This window comes from Ostrea edulis, chromosome 1, assembly GCF_947568905.1.
Source record: "Ostrea edulis chromosome 1, xbOstEdul1.1, whole genome shotgun sequence".
Classification (NCBI taxonomy): domain Eukaryota; kingdom Metazoa; phylum Mollusca; class Bivalvia; order Ostreida; family Ostreidae; genus Ostrea; species Ostrea edulis.
In genome coordinates, this window is record NC_079164.1 from 54,923,448 (window position 1) to 54,943,694 (window position 20,247).

General features: G+C 34.9%; 1 protein-coding gene and 1 long non-coding RNA gene across 8 annotated transcripts in view; one reads left to right on the forward strand and one right to left on the reverse strand.

Moving 5' to 3' along the window:
• The window catches only part of LOC125664628 (serine-protein kinase ATM-like), a 408,026-nt gene that overhangs the window by 97,612 nt on the left and 290,167 nt on the right, over positions 1-20,247 (reverse strand). For all 6 annotated transcript variants that reach the window (XR_008800024.1, XM_048897448.2, XM_048897449.2 and 3 more), the window contains exon 41: positions 12,050-12,169. Coding sequence is in view for 5 of the 6 variants with exons in the window: in XM_048897448.2 (XP_048753405.2) it covers positions 12,050-12,169 (120 nt within the window). In the remaining variant the exon portion in view is untranslated. The remainder of the gene's footprint in view (positions 1-12,049; positions 12,170-20,247) is intronic.
• LOC125659420 (uncharacterized) lies at positions 16,911-19,562 on the forward strand. 2 transcript variants are annotated; one of them, XR_007364057.2, is made up of 3 exons: positions 16,911-17,805; positions 18,018-18,180; positions 18,749-19,562. It is a non-coding gene; the product is annotated as an uncharacterized LOC125659420 (long non-coding RNA). The 2 variants fall into 2 exon arrangements; XR_008800027.1 differs by having other exon boundaries at positions 16,911-18,180.

Consider the following 20,247-nt stretch of genomic DNA (forward strand, 5'->3'; position numbering starts at 1 on the left):
GTCGACATGTTCAACCCCCTACTGCACGCCTACAAACGGAGATTGATCATCCCTGAATATTTGATGAACCTATATTTTACCTTTTCCAAGAAAAATACTGGACAAAATTCCTTTTGAGAAACAGAAAATCGGCCCTATTTTCCGACCGGAAGTGAATTTTGTAAAAACAAAAATAATTATAGCAAGGTCATTTCATAAGACATTATTCCTGAAAATTTCAGTCATCTCTGAGAAATCACTCGAAGAAATCGGAAAATCGACATTTTTTCAAATACTTCCGGTATAGACCGGAAGTGACGGACAAAAAAATTGCATGTATGTGTACAATGGACTAATGTTAGTTGATCAACTCTACAAGTTTCAAGCGTCTATCTATATTCATTATTGAGAAACTGAAAAAACAAGGTTTGAATATGTCCACCCCATATCTCACGACCGGAAGTGAATTTTGCAAAAATATTTAAATTTACTTTAGACATTTATAGTGTCTATAACATATGTAAAATTCAAATCATTAATTTGTTTTATGACCGAGATTTATGGGACTGAAAAATGAGAGAATGAATAATCTTTCTTTGATATAATCGGAAGTTGGAGATTCAACTTCCGGTGGGGTCAACATTTTTTTGAGAATTAGAACCAGACCTAGTAAACCGATATAGGTTTCAGTTTGAAAGAAAAAAGTTTGAAATATATGATTCATTTAATCACTTCCGGTGACGACCGGAAGTGACGGCCGACATTCTTAACCCCCTACTGCACGCCTACAAAGTGAGATCTATTAACTCTGAAAATTTGGTGACTCTATCTTTTACCGTTTCTGAGAAAAACGCTTGCCAACGAAAACAGCTAATAAGCCGTATTTGCCGACCGGAAGTGAATTTTACAAAAATATTTGACTTTACTCTAGACATTTATAGTGACTATGACATATGTAAAACTCAACTCATTAACTAGTTTCATGACCGAGATTTATGGCACTGAAAAGTGAGAGAATTAATAGTCTTTCTTTGATATAACCGGAAGTTGGAGATTCAACTTCCGGTGGGGTCAACATTTTTTGAGAATTACAATGAGACCTAGTAAACCAATATAGGTTTCAATTTGAAAGAAAAAAGTTTGAAATTGATGATTTATTTAATCACTTCCGGTGACGACCGGAAGTGACGGCGACAAAAAATATTACGTGCATGCACTATAGAGAAAACAGATCTATCATCCCTGAACGTTTCATTCGATTATCTTTAGTGGTTTTCAAGTTTACCCCCGGACAAACTTTCTTTCAAAAACCGGAAAATCGGACGTATCTGACGAACGGAAGTGAATTTTGAAAAAATGAAAAAAATGCCTCGAGGTACCATCGTTCCCTATAACCTGTGAAAGTTTCAGGAAAATCCACCCAAAGGTCTCGGAGACGAAAGGGAAAAAATAATAATAATAATAATAATATAATAATAAACAGTAGAATCACTAGAAGGTCTTCCGTTGGAGACGGAAGACCTTAATAAGAAACAGAGTAAAAACAATATGTTCCCAAACTTTGTTTGGGGAACATAACAAGGCTCTGCAGTTGTTAATAAAACTGAGTCTTTGTATCCTCGCTAAGGCCACCCTGGGGGCATAGACACAAGCAACGGCGAACACAACTTTACAAACAAGTAAGCGCACTAAGTGTATCCTGTCGGAGATGCGTCTGACTTCAAATACCTTCTTCCACCATCCTTCTGCCAGCATGACACATACCCTCCTGTCCCCTTGTCATTTCCTAACCAGTGGAACTTGGCTTGAGTCTTTCCCAGTGATTTTCCCAACTCCGTCATGTCTCCTGAAGGCAGAGTACAGTGCAAGACACGAGTTTTATACACCCCACCGTAGAGATTTTCATAAAAAAAAAAAGTTCATCGGGAGTGTCTGGATAATGCAATGATTTTTGTATAAGTACAGTGGAACCCCGTTATTACATTTTCAATTTTGTCACGATAAAATAACATAATACCGGGGGCAACGTAATAAACGTTCCCAGTGAAATCCGTTAAAATTATCATTTGGAAATTGTATATCGTCCGTTGGTACTCCGTGAAGGGGTGTGTGAATATATCTTTACTGTTTCTTTGTTTAAAAGACTATGATATTTTGTTTTATTTATATCTTATCTTTAATGTCCGTAATTCTTCATGTTCTTATCCCTTTTCTTTATTTCGGTGTAGGATACATAAGGATGTTTTGATGAACGTTGCTTTGTCTCGTTTGGACCGCCATTTTATTCAACTTTAAAACAATGCGTTCATGTAAATTTCTCTCAATAACTCGTTCCGGTTCGTATTCAACACTCGTATTAAAAAAATAACAAAACATCGTTTTTATTAAGTTCTCCAATTACACAATACACAACACAATAAAAAAAATCCCACCCCAAAAAACAAAACTATAGACACAAAACGCACACGATACCCAACTTACACACTTCTCACCAACGATAAACATGCAAGGAGAACAATTTAAGTGCAATCCACATGAAAAAAATATAATGATGCACGAAGATTTCATTTATAACGCTAAATGATGGCACTAAAATCACGTGCGCATCAAGGGATTTTAAAATATTCACCGAGGTAAATGCCGTGCACGAATCGGCCGATAGATTAGTGTATGTATGGACGAGATTTACGAACACCCAAGCTGCATGTCCAAACAACGAACAATTTTTTTAATTGAACACCTTTAGTCACCTATGTCCAAGCAGTTACCCAAGCGGTTGTAACATTGCTACGATAAATCTTGTCTTTCTTGTTTGGTACCAAAGCTGTCCGTGAATAGAGTTTTAATAGCGAAGGTAATCACACTATGCTGAACACGCAGGTGGTTGAGAAATTATTTCTTTGATTATCAAAATATGAAAAATGAAGTAAATTTCATAGAGTACAATTTCTAAATAAACATTATTTAATTGTTTATCACTGGCTTCTATACGGGGTATTCACCTGTATTGATGTCGCTAGATCTATCGAAGCGTGATCAGTCAAGCGTCTCTAATCCCCAAACAGACCAGGAAATTTACGTGGTGACTGCCTCAGGCAGTCAAGGTGTGAATGGCTTATTATTTTGAGAATCACTATAGAATAATTAGGGGTTTATTACGTTTTTGTCGGAATTTTTACAACGTAATACCGAGTCCCGGCATTTTAGGACAACGTAATAACGAGGTCTATTTTATATATGTTTGATAAGAAATGGTTTTGTGCTTTGAAATTCCAACGTAATATGCGGACTAACGTAATAAAGGGCGAACGTAATAACGGGGTTCCACTGTATATACCATGCAAATTCCTAGGGTCATTGTCACAGTATAACTAAATTACAGTTAGCTAGTTTGGGTTTTGACTTATGAAAAGTGTGAAATATATTGGCCGGTCCGCGCGATATCAGATCTAGTCTAAGATCATGGGTATCTTGCGCAGACCCAATATATTTCACACTTTCCACAAGAAGCCAAGCACTTCTGTTGATTTCAATACACGGATTAGCTGACCCTAAATTGTTCTACTGAGGCGAAACCCCCTTCGAATTTGCATGGAATGTACAAGTTATACACAGGTCATTGTTATAGTCATACATCATAGTACTGCTAACCCGAAAAACATTTTTAAAATTTTAAATAAGTTATTGAATGACGAAGTATGACCAAACTGCAGATTGAACTTTATAGAGCCCCGTGCTAACATTACTTATACAATGTATCAGAAGAGGTATGTTGCTGTTTAAGTTGTGTAAAATTCTTGACAAGCAATAAAATAACAAAACAAAAATGGTGCTTAAATTGTCCGATTACGAAAACCTTAAATTGTGTACATGTGTGTGTAGGGGGTGGTGGTGTGTGTTGTAGTAGTCTGAAACTGTCTCAATTCCCCCTTCCGACTTCAATTTCTTAGATCGCGCAGTGGGTAGGTCGCTACAAGGCTAAATCCTTAACTTTCAAGCTTTCATATTACACCCTCTCCGATTCTACGTGCCTGTAATCAATATTTAAGGATGTAAAACCTCGGTGTCAAATGCAACTAGTTCATGAAAAAAAAAAGACTAATATCAATATAAACAGAAATGACTTAACAATTATATACCTATCGATTATTAAAATCTTTAAATGCTATATGAAATCATTTTAAAATTTAGATGCATTAGATAATGAAAGCAACAGAGAGAGAGAGAGAGAGAGAGAGAGAGAGAGAGAACATTGGTAATCATTGATTATAATATTCATGAATGTATGCAGATATGGGAAGTTTAATTATCCATCCCCTTTCATTCTGATATTTTTTAAATTCGCATATTGTTTAAATTTTTCGACTGGTCCGGGTTAGGACTAATGAATGAGGTACCCCCCTTCTAAAACGATGTTACATGCTTAGCTATCGATCCACCTCTCAGTCAAAAATAAAATAAATACAAGCTTTACTACAACATCATTGGATTTACTGGATAATTCTTAGATTTAACCTTCATAATACATGTTTATGCAAGCGGACTATCTAGGCATTTTTTTTCATCTTCGCTAACCAAGATTATTTGTCCACGAAGGCACAGATGACCCAAAACTTATTGCTAGCGGAGATGAGATGAATTTTACCCCTGTACTTTGTTATAACTGACCAAAACCTAGTACGTTTGTTTTACAACTTTCATTCAGAAGACGCGTAAGTTTGTGAGTCACTGAATAAACGAGAAAACGTCTGCATTTTTATTTCAATCATTGTCAACTGAATACTTTGTGATATTTCTCAAGACTACATGTACTCAATTCAATTTATTGGATCTCATCACCATTATGCAATGGTATAGAAAGATATAAAGGCAAAAACCTGTTATATATACATTTAGTAAACAAGAGGTACTGTGAGCAATGCTCACTAAGAATACCCCCCGCTTACCCCAATCTCCCAAAGGGTGTTGGTAATAGGTATAAACTACCTCTTTTCTGAGTGTAAAAAACAAATGGCATGACAAACCGAACCATATTGCTACTTCGATGTCCAGTGCGCGTGACCTTTGACCTTTTGACCCCAAAATCAATAGGGAACATCTTCATCCCATGGGTAGTCCATATGTGTGATATGGTGACTGTAGGTGGAAAGGATAACGCTTTAGAGCCCGGAAACCACATTGCTACTTTGATGTCCAGTGCGCTTGACCTTTGACCTTTTGACCCCAAAATCAATAGGGAACATCTTCATCCCATGGGTAGTCCATATGTGTGATATGGTGACTGTAGGTGGAAAGGATAATGCTTTAGAGCCCGGAAACTATATTGCTACTTCGATGTCCAGTGCGCATGACCTTTGACCTTTTGACCCCAAAATCAATAGGGAACATCTTCATCCCATGGGTAGTCCATATGTGTGATATGGTGACTGTAGGTGGAAAGGATAACGCTTTAGAGCCCGGAAACCATATTGCTACTTCAATGTCCAGTGCGCTTGACCTTTGGACCCCAAAATCAATAGGGAACATCTTCATCCCATGGGTAGTCCATATGTATGATATGGTGACTGTAGGTGGAAAGGATAACGCTTTAGAGCCCGGAAACCATATTGCTACTTCGATGTCCAGTGCGCTTGACCTTTGGACCCCAAAATCGATAGGGAACATCTTCATCCCATGGGTAGTCCATATGTATGATATGGTGACGGTAGGTGGAAAGGATAATGCTTTAGAGTCCGGAAACCATTGCGTCTACAGACGGACGGACGGACAGACAGACGGACAACCCGATTCCAGTATACCCCCCCCACAACTTGTTGCGAGGGGTATAATAATACATGCGTGTAATAAAGTATTTATCAAGTTAAAAAAAAAACGTGTTATTATTAATGTGAAGTATGGGCATTCTAGGTAGGGGAGCACATTTTATTTCATTATTTTCTTAATGAAAGTATGGTTTGTTTAAAAGTAAAGATATTTTTAATTTTTTTTTGTTTAGGTGATAAAAATTTGATTCTTTGCTCACATTGCATCACAGTTGAGTACATAATGAAATTCATCTCCAATGTAAACATGTATATAGCAGACATACCTTAATCAACTATTCCTAATTACAATGGAAACCTTATGTTAAAAATAAACCACTGCTTATGGTACACATTTCTTTGAGCTACTATTAATTACTGGCATGTAATTGTCGTTGTTCATAATTAACCCTTCTTAAATTTGGTGAAATTGTGCTGCATGTGCCGTGAAACAATGTACCGACGAGTGGCGGGAATAACACAGGTATTTATATACAGGATGTCGAGAATTTGGGCGTTTCACAAAAAGGTGTGAACGTCTGCAGGGAAGTCTACATACGTATATGTACCGAAAACACCAACGTATCATTAAACAACAATTACAAGAATTGAATGTGAAAAGGTTTTTTGGGTGAATCATTTCGGAAATTATTTCAATGTTTTATCACACGGAAGTACACAGTGGCATCGACGGAGGTACAGGTGACATCCACGGAGATGCGCGGTGGCATCCACGGAGATTCTCCGTGGACTTCAATGTCTAGCTCATGCGGAAAAAAATAGGACTTCAAAGGTGCCGACAATTTTAAAGGTCCACCGTGTTTGGGGCAAATTTGTTCCACCGCGTTGCGTGGAACACGCATAAAACTTGTGTCGTGTACTGTAGGTCTATTTTCCTCCTAGTCATGGTCTCTACTACTTCATTTGCCTTCCCTCACATGGTGCCTACATTCATTATTCCCACACGAAAAGGCTCGGGGCGCTCATAGGATTTGTCGTGATGGTCGGACCCTGCAGACCCACGCACTCGAAGGCCCGCCAAGCCAGAGACACTACCAGTTACATTGTTGTTACTATAACTGCCTTGTAGTCTTCAAAAAATGCAGAGACATTGTATTTCTATGCCCTGGGTAGTTTCTGTCTTGTTACACTTGTATGATCGAATTTCTTTTTTTAAATGGAAAATATTTTTTATCGAAATTGTTTATTGGAACTGTCTGCATAATACAAAGACTGACCTGTGTATAACTTGTATATTTTATGCAAATTCCAAGGTTGTTTTTTTTTTTTTACCACGATAGAGGTCAGGTAATTTGGGTATTTGAAATGATTAACATTCGTACAGAAGATGTGTAAATCGGAGGGGACAATTGATATATGATAAAAGAGGTGAATAATTTTTTGTCTCTCAAAAATGAATGCAGTTTTGTTTAGGTTTAAAAAGGAGGCAAATACAACAATGTAATTAGAATTGGATGTTAGATCCACTCGCATACCTGCACACATGATTGAAGAATCTATTGATCATCATTGTAGTTAGTCATTATTTGTTTTCTTTATTCATTTATATATTTGATTTATTTCTCAATCTATTTCAATCATATTTTGATTGTTCCTTTTTGTTTTGTATTGTTCCTTCTTATCCAAAGTGACAGGTTCTTATTGAATGGCTAATATGATGTCTATATATGCACCCGAGAATATGTTTCAGTCTTGTCGTACGAAATTTTTTCCCCCAGTAATTTTATCTGTTGTCATACATGTATACAAAATGTTCATTTAACATCTTTGAGAAGAGGCCTGGAATATACAAATTACACATGTATTTTAATGATACTCAGATTAAATGTACAAAAGTAGCAAAACAGACTCGACTATCTCATTTTCAGTTTGAATGAATTGAATAGAGCAATGAACCAATAAAAGTTGAATAATCAATATTCCATATTGATACAATTATCACATCTTTTTCTTTTATATCCGAAAGCTAAAAAATATTCATTTGTTTTTATCCCAACATTGCCAACATATCAAGTCAACATTATGGAGGAATGCATAGCGAGTGTTCAAACCTGGATCACTGAACAAACTTAAACTAAATGATGGAAAACTGAGATAATGGTGGTTGCTAGTGCTCACAACCAGTGTCGTGTGAAGGATATCCGTCTGAAGATTGGTGAGGCAATATTGACACCCAAGTTAAAAACCTCGGTGCTGTCCTGAACGCCACTTTATCAATGGAAATACAAGTCAGCTCCGTGGTAAGGAAGATGTACTTCAACATCAGAAGAATCTCCAAGGTGAAACACCATCTCACCCAGGAAGCGTGTGTGAAGGTCATCAATGCAACAGTCATATCCCACCTTGACTATCACAATGCCCTCCTGCTTGGCATGACCGATTGCCCCATGCACCGACTACAAGTGGCTCAGAACAACGCTGCACGTTGTATCACAAGAACATGCTACAGACAACATATTTCGCCGGTACTTCAACAACTACAATGGCTGCCTGTAAAGCAAAGTGTTGTGTTTAAAGTGCTGACAACCATACATAAGTCACTACACTCTTTCTCAGCACCAGCATACATGACAGAGCTATGTCCTGTTTACCAGCCACATAGGATCAATGGAAACTGGTAGTGAAGAAATCATCAAACAAATATGGTGCAAGAGCCATAAAAACACTAGGTGCACAATTGTGGAATAAACTGTCATTGGAACTTCGAGAGCTTGAAGCAAATAGAGCATTCCGCAAGAACCTAAAAACACTCTTGTTCAAGTGTGAATATGCCCTGTGAATGTAAAATTCAGTGCAATATCAAGGATTCCATGTGCAATCTCTTGCAAACTGAATTTTGATCCAGTATACGAATACCTGTGTGCCAATTGTATCTTGTCAAGTCAAAGTCAATCACTTTGTCATCTTACTACCATGTTTTATTTAAATTCTTTCTATTATTTTATCATTTCCTATATAGCTCTTGCAGGTCTTTTATTGGTATATCATTGATTATTTATAATTAGCACAAACATTGTACAGCACATAGAAACTATATGTAATTTTGGCTTTATAAATGAATACAATAATAATAATAATAACATTAACATGTTCATAAGTCATTGAGCTAATTAATACATAACAATGGAATTTACCATATCATACATGAGCAATCATTTTAAAATGGATAATTATCATTTCTTTCTCAACCTATTCTAAAATTTAGAATATTACCATTACATCGAAATTATTTCACGTTTAAATTATTAAACTCCGGAGAGAACCAAAAAATGTCGAAAAAATCAAAGCGTGCAGGCTATGCATACCATTTCATGCAGATTGTTCACAAAGCGTGCAAACCATGCCTTCAAAGTGGTCAGCATTTCGTGCAAACCGTTCAGTGTCCCGCGCAAACCATTCACCGTTTCCGTGCAAGAATCGTTTCGAAACATTGCGTGCAAGTGGTGTAGTACTTCGCTTCAGGGTCTGTAATTATACCAAGGGTGTTAATTTTTTTGATAAAGTAGTAAATTTTTGTTGATAGTTTTGAGTGTTGTGATGTACTTAATTTTCCCCAAAATTCATCATTCATACTTTTAAGATAATAGGCATTGGATATCTTCCTAATTCTCTAAAGATGAGGAAGTTTGGTGTGTTTGTTTTAGATTAAGTATGTGTTTACAATAGTTCAAATGAATTTTATCTTATACACGGTACTGGTGAATCATTTGACTTTGGTATAACCTATTACTCAGAAAAATGACGACGAAAGTCAACACAAGGGAAAATTCAAACAAATAAGTAACACTTAGAAACAAGAGGCCCATACATAGGTCTTATCGGTGACCTGAGTACTAGTGAAATGTATCACTACTCTCAAGGGCTATGAAATCTAGAAAAAAATTCCTGTTCTGAATGTCTAAGCTAAATTCTAATGTTCAGCAACAGTATAAAACAAGGTGTGTTCTTAAAACTTCAATGCCCTCAAAAGTGCATACACAGATGAAAGGCTTTATATAATATAATAGGTGTAACATTAAAAGATGACTAATTTGGAACCATCCTAGAGTCAAAACCCTGGGTTGTGAAATTCACCATTTTTTGTACATCCTTTTCTGCTTTTCCTAAGTATGCATTTAGATTTTATACAGTATCAGCAAACTTACATAAATACTATATGAGCTGTTCCTAGCAAAAAAGGCCCTTATTTTATCCATCAATGTTTTTCAAAAAACGTCATAATGAAAAATGTGATGTCATATTCTGCATATTAGTAAAGAACAAGAGGCCAATGGGCCACATCGCTCACCTGAGTCACCTTGGTCCATATCAGAAGATTTTCCATATCTATTTGCATGTAAAACCATAGTCCCTATTATGGCCCCAAACCTACCCCTGGAGGCCATGGTTTTTGCAAACTTGAATCTACACTATGTCAGAAAGCTTTCATGTAAATGTGAACTTCTTTGGCCCAATGGTTCTTGAGAAGAAGATTTTTAAAGATTTTCCCTATATATTTGTATGTAAAACTTTGATCCCCTATTATGGCCCCATCCTACCCCAGGGGGGCATGGTTTTAACAAACCTGAATCTGCACTATATCAGAAAGCTTTCATAAAAATCTCAGCTTTTCTGGCTTAGTGGTTATGGGAAGAAGATTTTTAAAGATTTTTCCTATATATTTATATGTAAAACTTTGACCCCCTATTGTGGCCCCATCCGACCCCCGGGGGCCATGATCTTAACAATTTATAATCTGCACTATATCAGGAAGCTTTCATATAAACCTCAGCTTTTCTGGCTCAGTGGTTCTTGAGAAGAAGATTTTAAAAGATTTTTCCTATAAATTTGTATGTAAAATTTTGATGCCCCCCTTGAGGCCCCATCCAATCCCCGGGGTCCATGATTTTAACAAACTTGAATCTGCACTATATAAAAAAAAAAAAAAACGAAAAAATATGCTCATCAGAACCATGCTATTAGTTTGTCTACTTAATACCCAGGGGCAGAGAAGAAGATTTTCAAAGAAATAAAATGCATTTTCACTATATAAGATCAATAGGGCCCCGACCAAACACCATAACCCCTAACCCTGGGGCCATGAATTTCAGGAGAGTCATCCATGCTCATCATAACTATGCTATTAGTTTGGCTACCTAATACCCAGTAACATAGAAGAAGATTTTCAAAGAAATATTGCATTTTCACTATATAATCAATCAGCCCCGCCTTTGCACCAGAACCCCTGACCCAGGGGCCATAAATTTCAGTTTTGAAAGAAGCATCCTTGATCATCATTATCATACTATTAGTTTGTCTACTTAATACCCAGCAGCAGAGGAGAAGATTTTCAAAGAAATAAAATGCATTTTCACTATATGATCAATAGGGCCCCACCCTAATACCAGAACCCCTGACCCAGGGGCCATGAATTTCACAATTTTGAAAGAGGCATCCTTGCTCATCATAACCATGCTATTGGTTTGTCTACTTAATACCCAAGGACAGAGAAAAAGATTTTCAAAGAAATAATGCATTTTCACTATATGACCAATAGAGCCCCACCCTAACACAAGAACCCCTGCCCCAGGGGCCATGAATTTCACAATTTTGGTAGAGGGCTCAATGCTCATTATAATTATGCCCACAGTTTGGCTTCTTGATGTCCAGGAGTAAAGAAGAAGATTTTTTAAAATTACACTCATTTTGATGGTTTTTGCCCCACCCCTCAGGCCCCAGGGGGGCTGGGACCACGAATTTCACAATTTTTGTTCCCCTCCACTCACAGATGCTATATGTCAAAATTGGTTGAAATTGGTTCAGGGGTTTCAGAGAAGAAGCTGAAAATGTTCAAATGTTAACGAACGACGACGGACAAAAACAGATAGCAATAGGTCACCTGAATGATTCAGGTGACCTAAAAATACTAAATACATCTCCAAAGCAACAGTAATATATCACTTCCTCTTTTTGTATCAATTTTACATCTGTATCATTTATTACAGAAGGGTTGATGGGGGGGTTACTAAGACAACCGTAGCATAACAGTTACCATGGAAACCATATATGATACTTTCATCATGAGTTACAGCTACTAGTAGTCAACTACAATATGTAAAATTCAAAAGTATTCATACGCTCATTAATTTTCAATGACCCATGCAATCCTTTCCTTAAATGACCAAGATATCTCAACCTTTGCCTCTTTGAATTTATGGTATATATGGACATAAATTCATGGAATTTGTTTTGTATACAGTAAAATCAACCTTGTAAGAGCCTTGACTGCCTGATCAATCTGTGAGACACATTGTAGATCTGAGAGTACTGGGTATAGACATCGACAACTCTCCACACTTGCCTCTTGCAATCTCTTTATTGTATTTTTCCTGTGAATATAAATTTCATTCTCATGAAAACATTCACATTGATTTTTTTGTGAACTAGATAGCCTAAAATTGCATATAGAATTTATGATGACTAAACTCGAGCATCACAGACATAAAAACAATCAAACAGAAAAGATTTATAACAGACAAAACATATATGAATGTTAATACTGTAAATTTTTTAATTGAATATCACTAAATATTTATTCCATATAGGAAGTAATACCGAGCAAAGCTCGAATGGGCCCATCCACGAAGCTAGGCTCTAAAGGTAACACATATGTAAAAGAAACTGTCAAAATCAACAAAAGAAAAGAAATCAACTCTACATACCCTCACTGAAATTTTCATGATCCATATGGGCTGCCATTTTTTTTAATTCATTAGTTGCTTCTACAGTTATTCATATTTTAATTTTAATTTAATTCAAAAATACAAAATTCTAGAGTGCAATTTGTAAATTCAACATCCATTTTGTTAAAAATGAATGGCATTATAATTAATTTATTATTTTAGCAGTTTTTAGCATTTTAATCACCAAATAGAATAACAGTGGTACGACTAAATAGATAAACAAGTTTATGAGTTTCTTTAAATAAAACACAAACAATACATATACACTTACTTTTTTACCAATTTGAATTTGATGGTTATATTTATTTTAAATCATGAAATGAAATGTATTGTTGTTTATAATTGTTTGGTTTGAAAGAAAAAAAAATCGAAGCTAAATGTGATGTCACATAATGCACTGTTTACGTCACTTTCGATGTATTTCCCGCGTTAAATAGAATAGAATTCTTTATTTTCCAAATTAGGGCCTCATGGAGCATGATATACAACACTTATGATTTCACATATATATGCACAATCATAGTATGAGAACAGACATAAAAAACTCTTGTTCAGCTTCTATAACATAAAATATCGTATGAATTTTTGTTGTTTAAACTTGATATAAATTTTATAAGTTTATAACATTAAGTCTTTAAGTGATGAATATGAAACAATTTCTAACAGTGGTATTTTACTTTATAAACATAACAAGATGTACTGTGAGCAATGCTCACTAAGAATACCCCCCGCTTACCCCAATCTCCCAAAGGGTGTTGTTAATAGGTATAAATTACCTCTTTCCCGAGTGTAAAAATATGGTATGCCTTTGTAGAAGAAAATGGAAGATATAGTCCGAACACAAATCCATGGCATGAACCTATAATTTTGACCTTGAGATCAAAGGTCAAGGTCATAAAGAGGTCATGAATATACATGACACATAGTCTCATGGTGATACACCCATGTCTTATGGTATGACTATGTCAAAACCCTATAATCAATTTTGACCTTAAGGTCAAAGTTCAAGGTCATATAGAGGTCATGAAGGTACTCGACACATCGTCTCATGGTGATACACTCATGTGTCAAATATGATATGCCTATGTCAAAGAACAAAGAAGTCATGGCCCTGACACGAATCCATTGTAAAAACCTTTAATTTTGACCTTGAGGTCAAGGTCATATGGAGGTCATGAAGGTACATTACACATCGTCTCATGGTGATACACTCATGTGTCAAATATGGTATGCCTAAGTCAAAGAACAAAGAAGTTATGGCCCGGACACAAATCCATTGTAAAAAACCTTTAATTTTGACCTTGAGGTCAAAGTCATATAGAGGTCATGAAGGTACTCGACAGATCGTCTCATGGTGATCTACCTGTGTGCCAAATATGGCATGCCTAAGTCAAAGAACAAAGAAGTTATGGCCCGGACACAAATCTGCACACAGACCGACGGACGGCCAGACAGAGTGATTCCTATATACCCCCCAGAACTTCGTTCGGGGGGTATAAAATTAGGTATGAATGAAAGTCAAATAGCTGCGTTTAATAATTTTTTTTTATTGGTTTTGGATGGATAAAAAATAAAGCTGTAAACTTGTACATAGAATGGATTTGTTACCCGCTTATCGTTCTTGATTTTGTGTGCTTGTGATGTCACAATGACCTATCGATGTAAACAATGCAATGAAAAAAGTGTTGGCCTATCATTTCGTTCAATGAAATCTCTCACTAATTTAATGGGTATGGACGGATTTCTGTTTTCTGACGAACTGCCTGATTTTGTGGTTCAACCATATCAGTTTAAACCAGTCAGAAACAAGAGGTACTGTGAGCAATGCTCACTAAGAATACCCCCCGCTTACCCCAATCTCCCAAAGGGTGTTGGTAATAGGTATAAACTACCTCTTTTCTGAGTGTAAAAAACAAATGGCATGACAAACCGAACCATATTGCTACTTCGATGTCCAGTGCACGTGACCTTTGACCTTTTGACCCCAAAATCGATAGGGAACATCTTCATCCCATGGGTAGTCCATATGTATGATATGGTGACTGTAGGTGGAAAGGATAACGCTTTAGAGCCTGGAAACCATATTGCCCCATATCGAAAATAAATATGAAAATGATACAAGAAAATAATACTAAAATGATACCAAAAAAATATATTTTTAATGACCAAATTTGGAACCATCTAAATCTTGGTTCCAAATTAGGTCAAAAATAATACACTTTCTAAATAATGAAACACACAAAAATATATTTTTAATATACTTTATTTCTTAGTAAAAATACAAAAATGATACCTTTGATGTATTATTTCTATACTCTTGTATTATTTATGTATTAAATCCCAATTTAAAGTACAAAAATAATACATTTTGGAGTAGGATTAAAAAAGTACAAAAAAAATACAAAGTGTATTAATTTTGTATCAACATATTAATTTTGTATCATTTGGTTCACCTTGAAAAAAATAGGAAAAAAAAATATGATTTGTATTAATTTTGTATCAACATATTATTTTTGTATTATTTGGTTCACCTTGAAAAATTAAAATAGGAAAAAAATATGAATTGTATTAAATTTGTATCAACATCTAAGTATTCAAAGATGGGGAATAGAAATAATACATTACCAAAAAAAAAAAGTATAAAAACAATACATATTTAAAAAAAATACAAAAAAAAATACATTTTGTATTTCAAAAAAAGTACAAGAATGATACACAAAAAGTATATTAATGTGCCAAAAATAATACAATGCAGTGCCTAGAAAAGTAAAAAGAATTGTAAAAAACATGTTTTAATAGTTTTTGAAAACAGCTTTCAATCACATTTTAAGAAAGAAATCTGACATCTTTAAAAATATATGAATAAAACCTTCAGTCAAATCAACTTAGTTATGCAAAATCAATCAAAAGCAAGGGGAAACAAGATGTGTTTGTGAAACACAAATGTCCCCGATAATGGCCAATCCCAGAGATGGCCAAGGTCACAAGGACAAATATCTTGGTACCAGTAGAAAGATCTTGTCACAAGAAATGCTCATGTACAATATTAAAGCTCTAATATTTACCATTTAGAAGTTATGACCAATGTAAAAATAAAACTAAAAGTAGGTCAAATGTCAAGGTCAAAAGGTTTAGTACCAACGAAAAGGTCTTGTCACAAGGAATACTCATGTGAAATATCAAAGCTCTATCACGTACAGTTCAAAAGTTATTAACAAGGTTAAAGTTTTCAAAAAGTAGGTCAAACTCCAAGGTCAAAGGGTCAAAAGTGTTGGTACTCACGGAAAGGTCTTGTCACAAGGAATGCTCATGTGAAATATTAAAGCTCTACCACTTACTGTTAAAAAGTTATAAGCAAAGTTAAAGTTTTCAAAAAGTAGGTCAAACTCAAAGGTCAAGGTTACAGGGTCAAAAATGTTGGTACTCACGGAAAGGTCTTGTCACAAGGAATACTCATGTGAAATATCAAAGCTCTATCACTTACAGTTCAAAAGTTATTAGCAAGGTTAAAGTTTCAGACAGAATGACAGACAGGACAGACACAATATGCCAATATGCCCCCCCCCCCCCCCCCCCCCCCCGATCTCGGGGCATAAAAAGACATGCATTGGCTATTAATTCAGCTACTATTAAAAGTTAAAACCATTGTTACAGTAAACATAATATCCCATGTCGCATTGGCTACTATTGTAGAGATTTAAAAAGCGACTATTAAATACTTTGGGCTATATTATCATAAATATAATAAATAATAACAAATTGTTGTCATTTTCATTGTACAAGATTCAATAAATTGCTAGATGTTTAATCAGTATTTTATACATATCTAGCCTGTCCATGATGTTATATGGTACATACATATCTAGTCTGTCAGTGAGCTGATGATATGGTATGTACATATCTAGTCTGCCCATGATCTTATATGGTATACATATCTAGTCTGTCTGTGACCTTATATGGTATTCATATCTAGTCTGTCCATGATCTTCATAACACATCAGTCTTGAGACTCATCCTCCCTCTGCTTCTGCCGTTTCTTCTGCGTTGCAAAGTGCACTAACTTTGTTCCTAAGGGCTATCTTCAAGTCACACCACTTGTCGTCAGCCTTGACCACTGCATAATCTGTAATAGAATATTATAAAAATATATATATATAAAACATTATCATATAGTCTATCTATTGTCCCTTTATAATCTATACAAATGCAAACGGTTCATATCACATATTCACCGGATTTGAGACCATATTCACTGGAGGTACCCCTTCTGGAAATCCTGGATCTGCTGCTGTCCACCCCCCCCCCCCCTTCTATATAGATCTATGACTATAGTGTGGAAACTGGACAAGCTTGAACTATGCAGGACGAGTAAACCCAACCCCCCCCCCCCTCGATCTTTTTTTTAAAATTTGACCGCTAAGGCCTAGGTTTTGTTTTGGAATATAGGCCTAGCTATAATTTTCAGAAAATTGTAAAGTCAACTTTACTTTGAAAAACTATCCTTCCATACTACATAAACTGAAAGTTTCATCTGCTGCAAAATAAAGAAATCTTGGGCATTACTTTAACTTACCATGTTGTGATGATCACAAGAACTTTACGTACACCCGGCCCAAAACGTCTGGACATGCCGTTCTTGCAGGATGTCACCTTCCTTATATATTCCGTGATTCTGGACTCCGGTCCTCATTCCACTCAACCACGGAATATTTAGCAATTTATGCAAAATAACCTCCGAAATATTGCGACAGTCTAATCACTTTGAAAATGGCAGCGTCACACATTCAACCAATCAAATTTGAGAGCTACAGATTTTGGAACTTCGACCAATCGCGTGAAAGTACGAAGACGGCCGAAAATTCTAGTCTTGTATTTATCTTTCGTAAATATGCTGTTATTATCTCGTTTGTTTAAATTTTCTGCTATTAGAAACTAATTCATAATTCATAGCTGTTTTTTTTAAAACAAATACTAAGATTGTAATAATTTAAAATTGATTACGGAGTCACCCGAACTCTATCTACAGTCACTTCCGCTTCCATATTTTGAAATCGTCGATCTGTGAACATTGTGAGGAAAGGAAAGCAAAACAATGGGAGAAACACGTGGAGAGTATACAATCTATTTTGTGGACAACTTGTTAAAGGCTCCTAGAGTATTCTTATGGGGTATGCGACGTGTATAACACTGGAAGAAGCAGTCCTACCAAACTTGAAAAGCCACGAGGTCGAGTGGTAATGGCGCGCCCGTGCCGATGAACTTGCACGTTGTTTTCACAATCGGTATGCATTTTTCTTATTCGTTTTCTTTAATATTATTATTTGATAAATCCTATAATTGCGTATTTGAGAAATAGATATTTATTTTTCAAAGTGACTTGTGGTAAAATCGCACCTGATAGTTGCCCGATGATGATCAATGTGAAATAATATATCGTTGTTTAAGTTCATAAATTTTAGTTGTTTTTGTTTTCATGTGACCAATTCTATCATAGGTTTTCCCAAATGCCGACTATTCCTTGTCAGATAATCCTAAAAATCCGGGAGATATAGCATAGCCTATCTAACTTTGAAGTTTGAGGAAGCAGACTGACTTTGAAGACGACAATGATGTTGATTGAATAATACCAGGATGCAGCATTGCAGAAAGTAATGACGGTAAACGTAATTCAATTCTTTAACATGAAATATTCAATTTATGACCTTTAATAAACCCAAGTAACTGTTGATAGAGTATGTCCACAAAAAATAATAATAAGCATGTTACAATCACAGACACCTAAAATTTTAACAGTAAGTTGCATGTATTCATTTATAGGGAGGGGTGTGATATATGTTTTTTCAATCTATGGCATTATTTGTAACTTAAGGATAAAATTTCAGGTGCCTGTGTTACAGTTTTAAAAAAAAATTCTTTCATTAGAGGACATTGAAGATATATATATATATATGCCCCTGCGGTTGAATTTAAAAAAACAAAATTAACTCTGTGAACCTGTAGATCAAAGTGTCGGACATCTTTAGAATGAATTGTATGAACAACAATGCTGCACATCAGCATACTTTTGTTGAAGTGCTAACACGCTTCGTAAAGCATGCTGGTATAAAACAGTAACAAGTAAAGTTCATGCCCTCATTTATTTTTGAAAATGAAATTTTTTTTTTGAAAATTAAAATTGCAGAGAAAATGTTCAATTTCAGTTGATTTCTTGTGTTTCATTTTCAGGTATCTGACATGTCTTATGCCAATCAATTCCTCCAGAAGATGACACAAACTTTAAATTATGGAAGTTGCGAGCAAGAATTTTTCAAGGGAATGTCAGATGGAGAAGAAACATCAGTCAACAAGACAGTGTAAAATGATAAAGTATCTGTAATAGGTGCTTACCATATTCTGCCTATTGTGGATTCAGTGATGGTTTTTCAAACGAACTATGCTCATCAACCAAATGTCCTTAAAATTTGTGGAGTGCAGAGCCACTTTCAGGCGAGACAGTAGTGTGGTTCATTTTAGTGGACATGATTTTAGACGAGATGTGCTTTGTGAAACTTGAAACATTGTTCATTCATCATAGTGTAATGAGAACTGTTGTCCATCATTCTATGCTTTAGTGAAGTAATGGAGATAATGTGAAGTACATGTGTAAATGCTCATATTCTGCACAACATATTTTTCAGTGACATTATTTCTTTGAGACCAAGCTCTGGACAGTTGATAGCCATTTATGTGTAGGACTTTATTTATTTTTCTGTGTGTGCAATAGCAACTGCCACTTGCAGTAAACCCAAACAAAGTGGAGAAATAATTTGTTGAGTTCAGAGATTACAATTTTTATTGTGTTATTTTGATGAGAAGATAGTATTAATAAGGTACAATGGTACATTGTATCTTATTGAAAAGCTTATTTAAGAGTTATCAGTAGAATTAGACTGCATGACAATTATTAGAATGGGAAACCTAGATGAAGTCAAAAGAAACTATACTGTATTTTACAGACTGTCCTGGAAATATCATGCAATAAATAATGTCTCCAGTGTTATTTAGAAGTATACTTCCTTATTATTTCATTATGCATGCAACTGATAAAGTTGTCTAAACTTAAAAGTTTGAAATCTTTACTGTGAAGTTGAGAAGCTAAATCTTGCATCATGTTTTCCACAAGTTATAAGTTTTATATTTCAATTTAAAAATTAGTCAATTTTTATACAATGAAAATCACTGGGAATTTTTTTTAAGTCCAATTATAATACAAAATTAATACATATAAAATCAAAGATTTGGATTAAAAATGACTAAGTTAAAAAAAAATACAATTATAATACAGTGAAAAATCACTGAAATTTTTTAAGTCCAATTATAATACAAAATTAATACATATAAATTCAAAGATTTGGATTAAAAATGACTAAGTTTTTAAAAAAATACAATTTTAATACAGTGAAAATGACTAAGTTTAATTTTGATACAAAAATAATATGCAAGAAAAAAAACTAAGTCCCTATAAATACAAAAATAATATATTGAAAATAATCTAAGTCCAAAATGATACAAAAATAATACCCTTTAAAAAATCAAAGTCAGAATTTAATATAAAAATGAGTTACCCATTTTTTTTGTGATACAAAAATAATATATTTTTTTTGTATTATTTCAAAAAAGTACAAAAATGACTGTATTAATAATATATTAAAAATATACTTTTATGTATTATTTTTCCATATGGG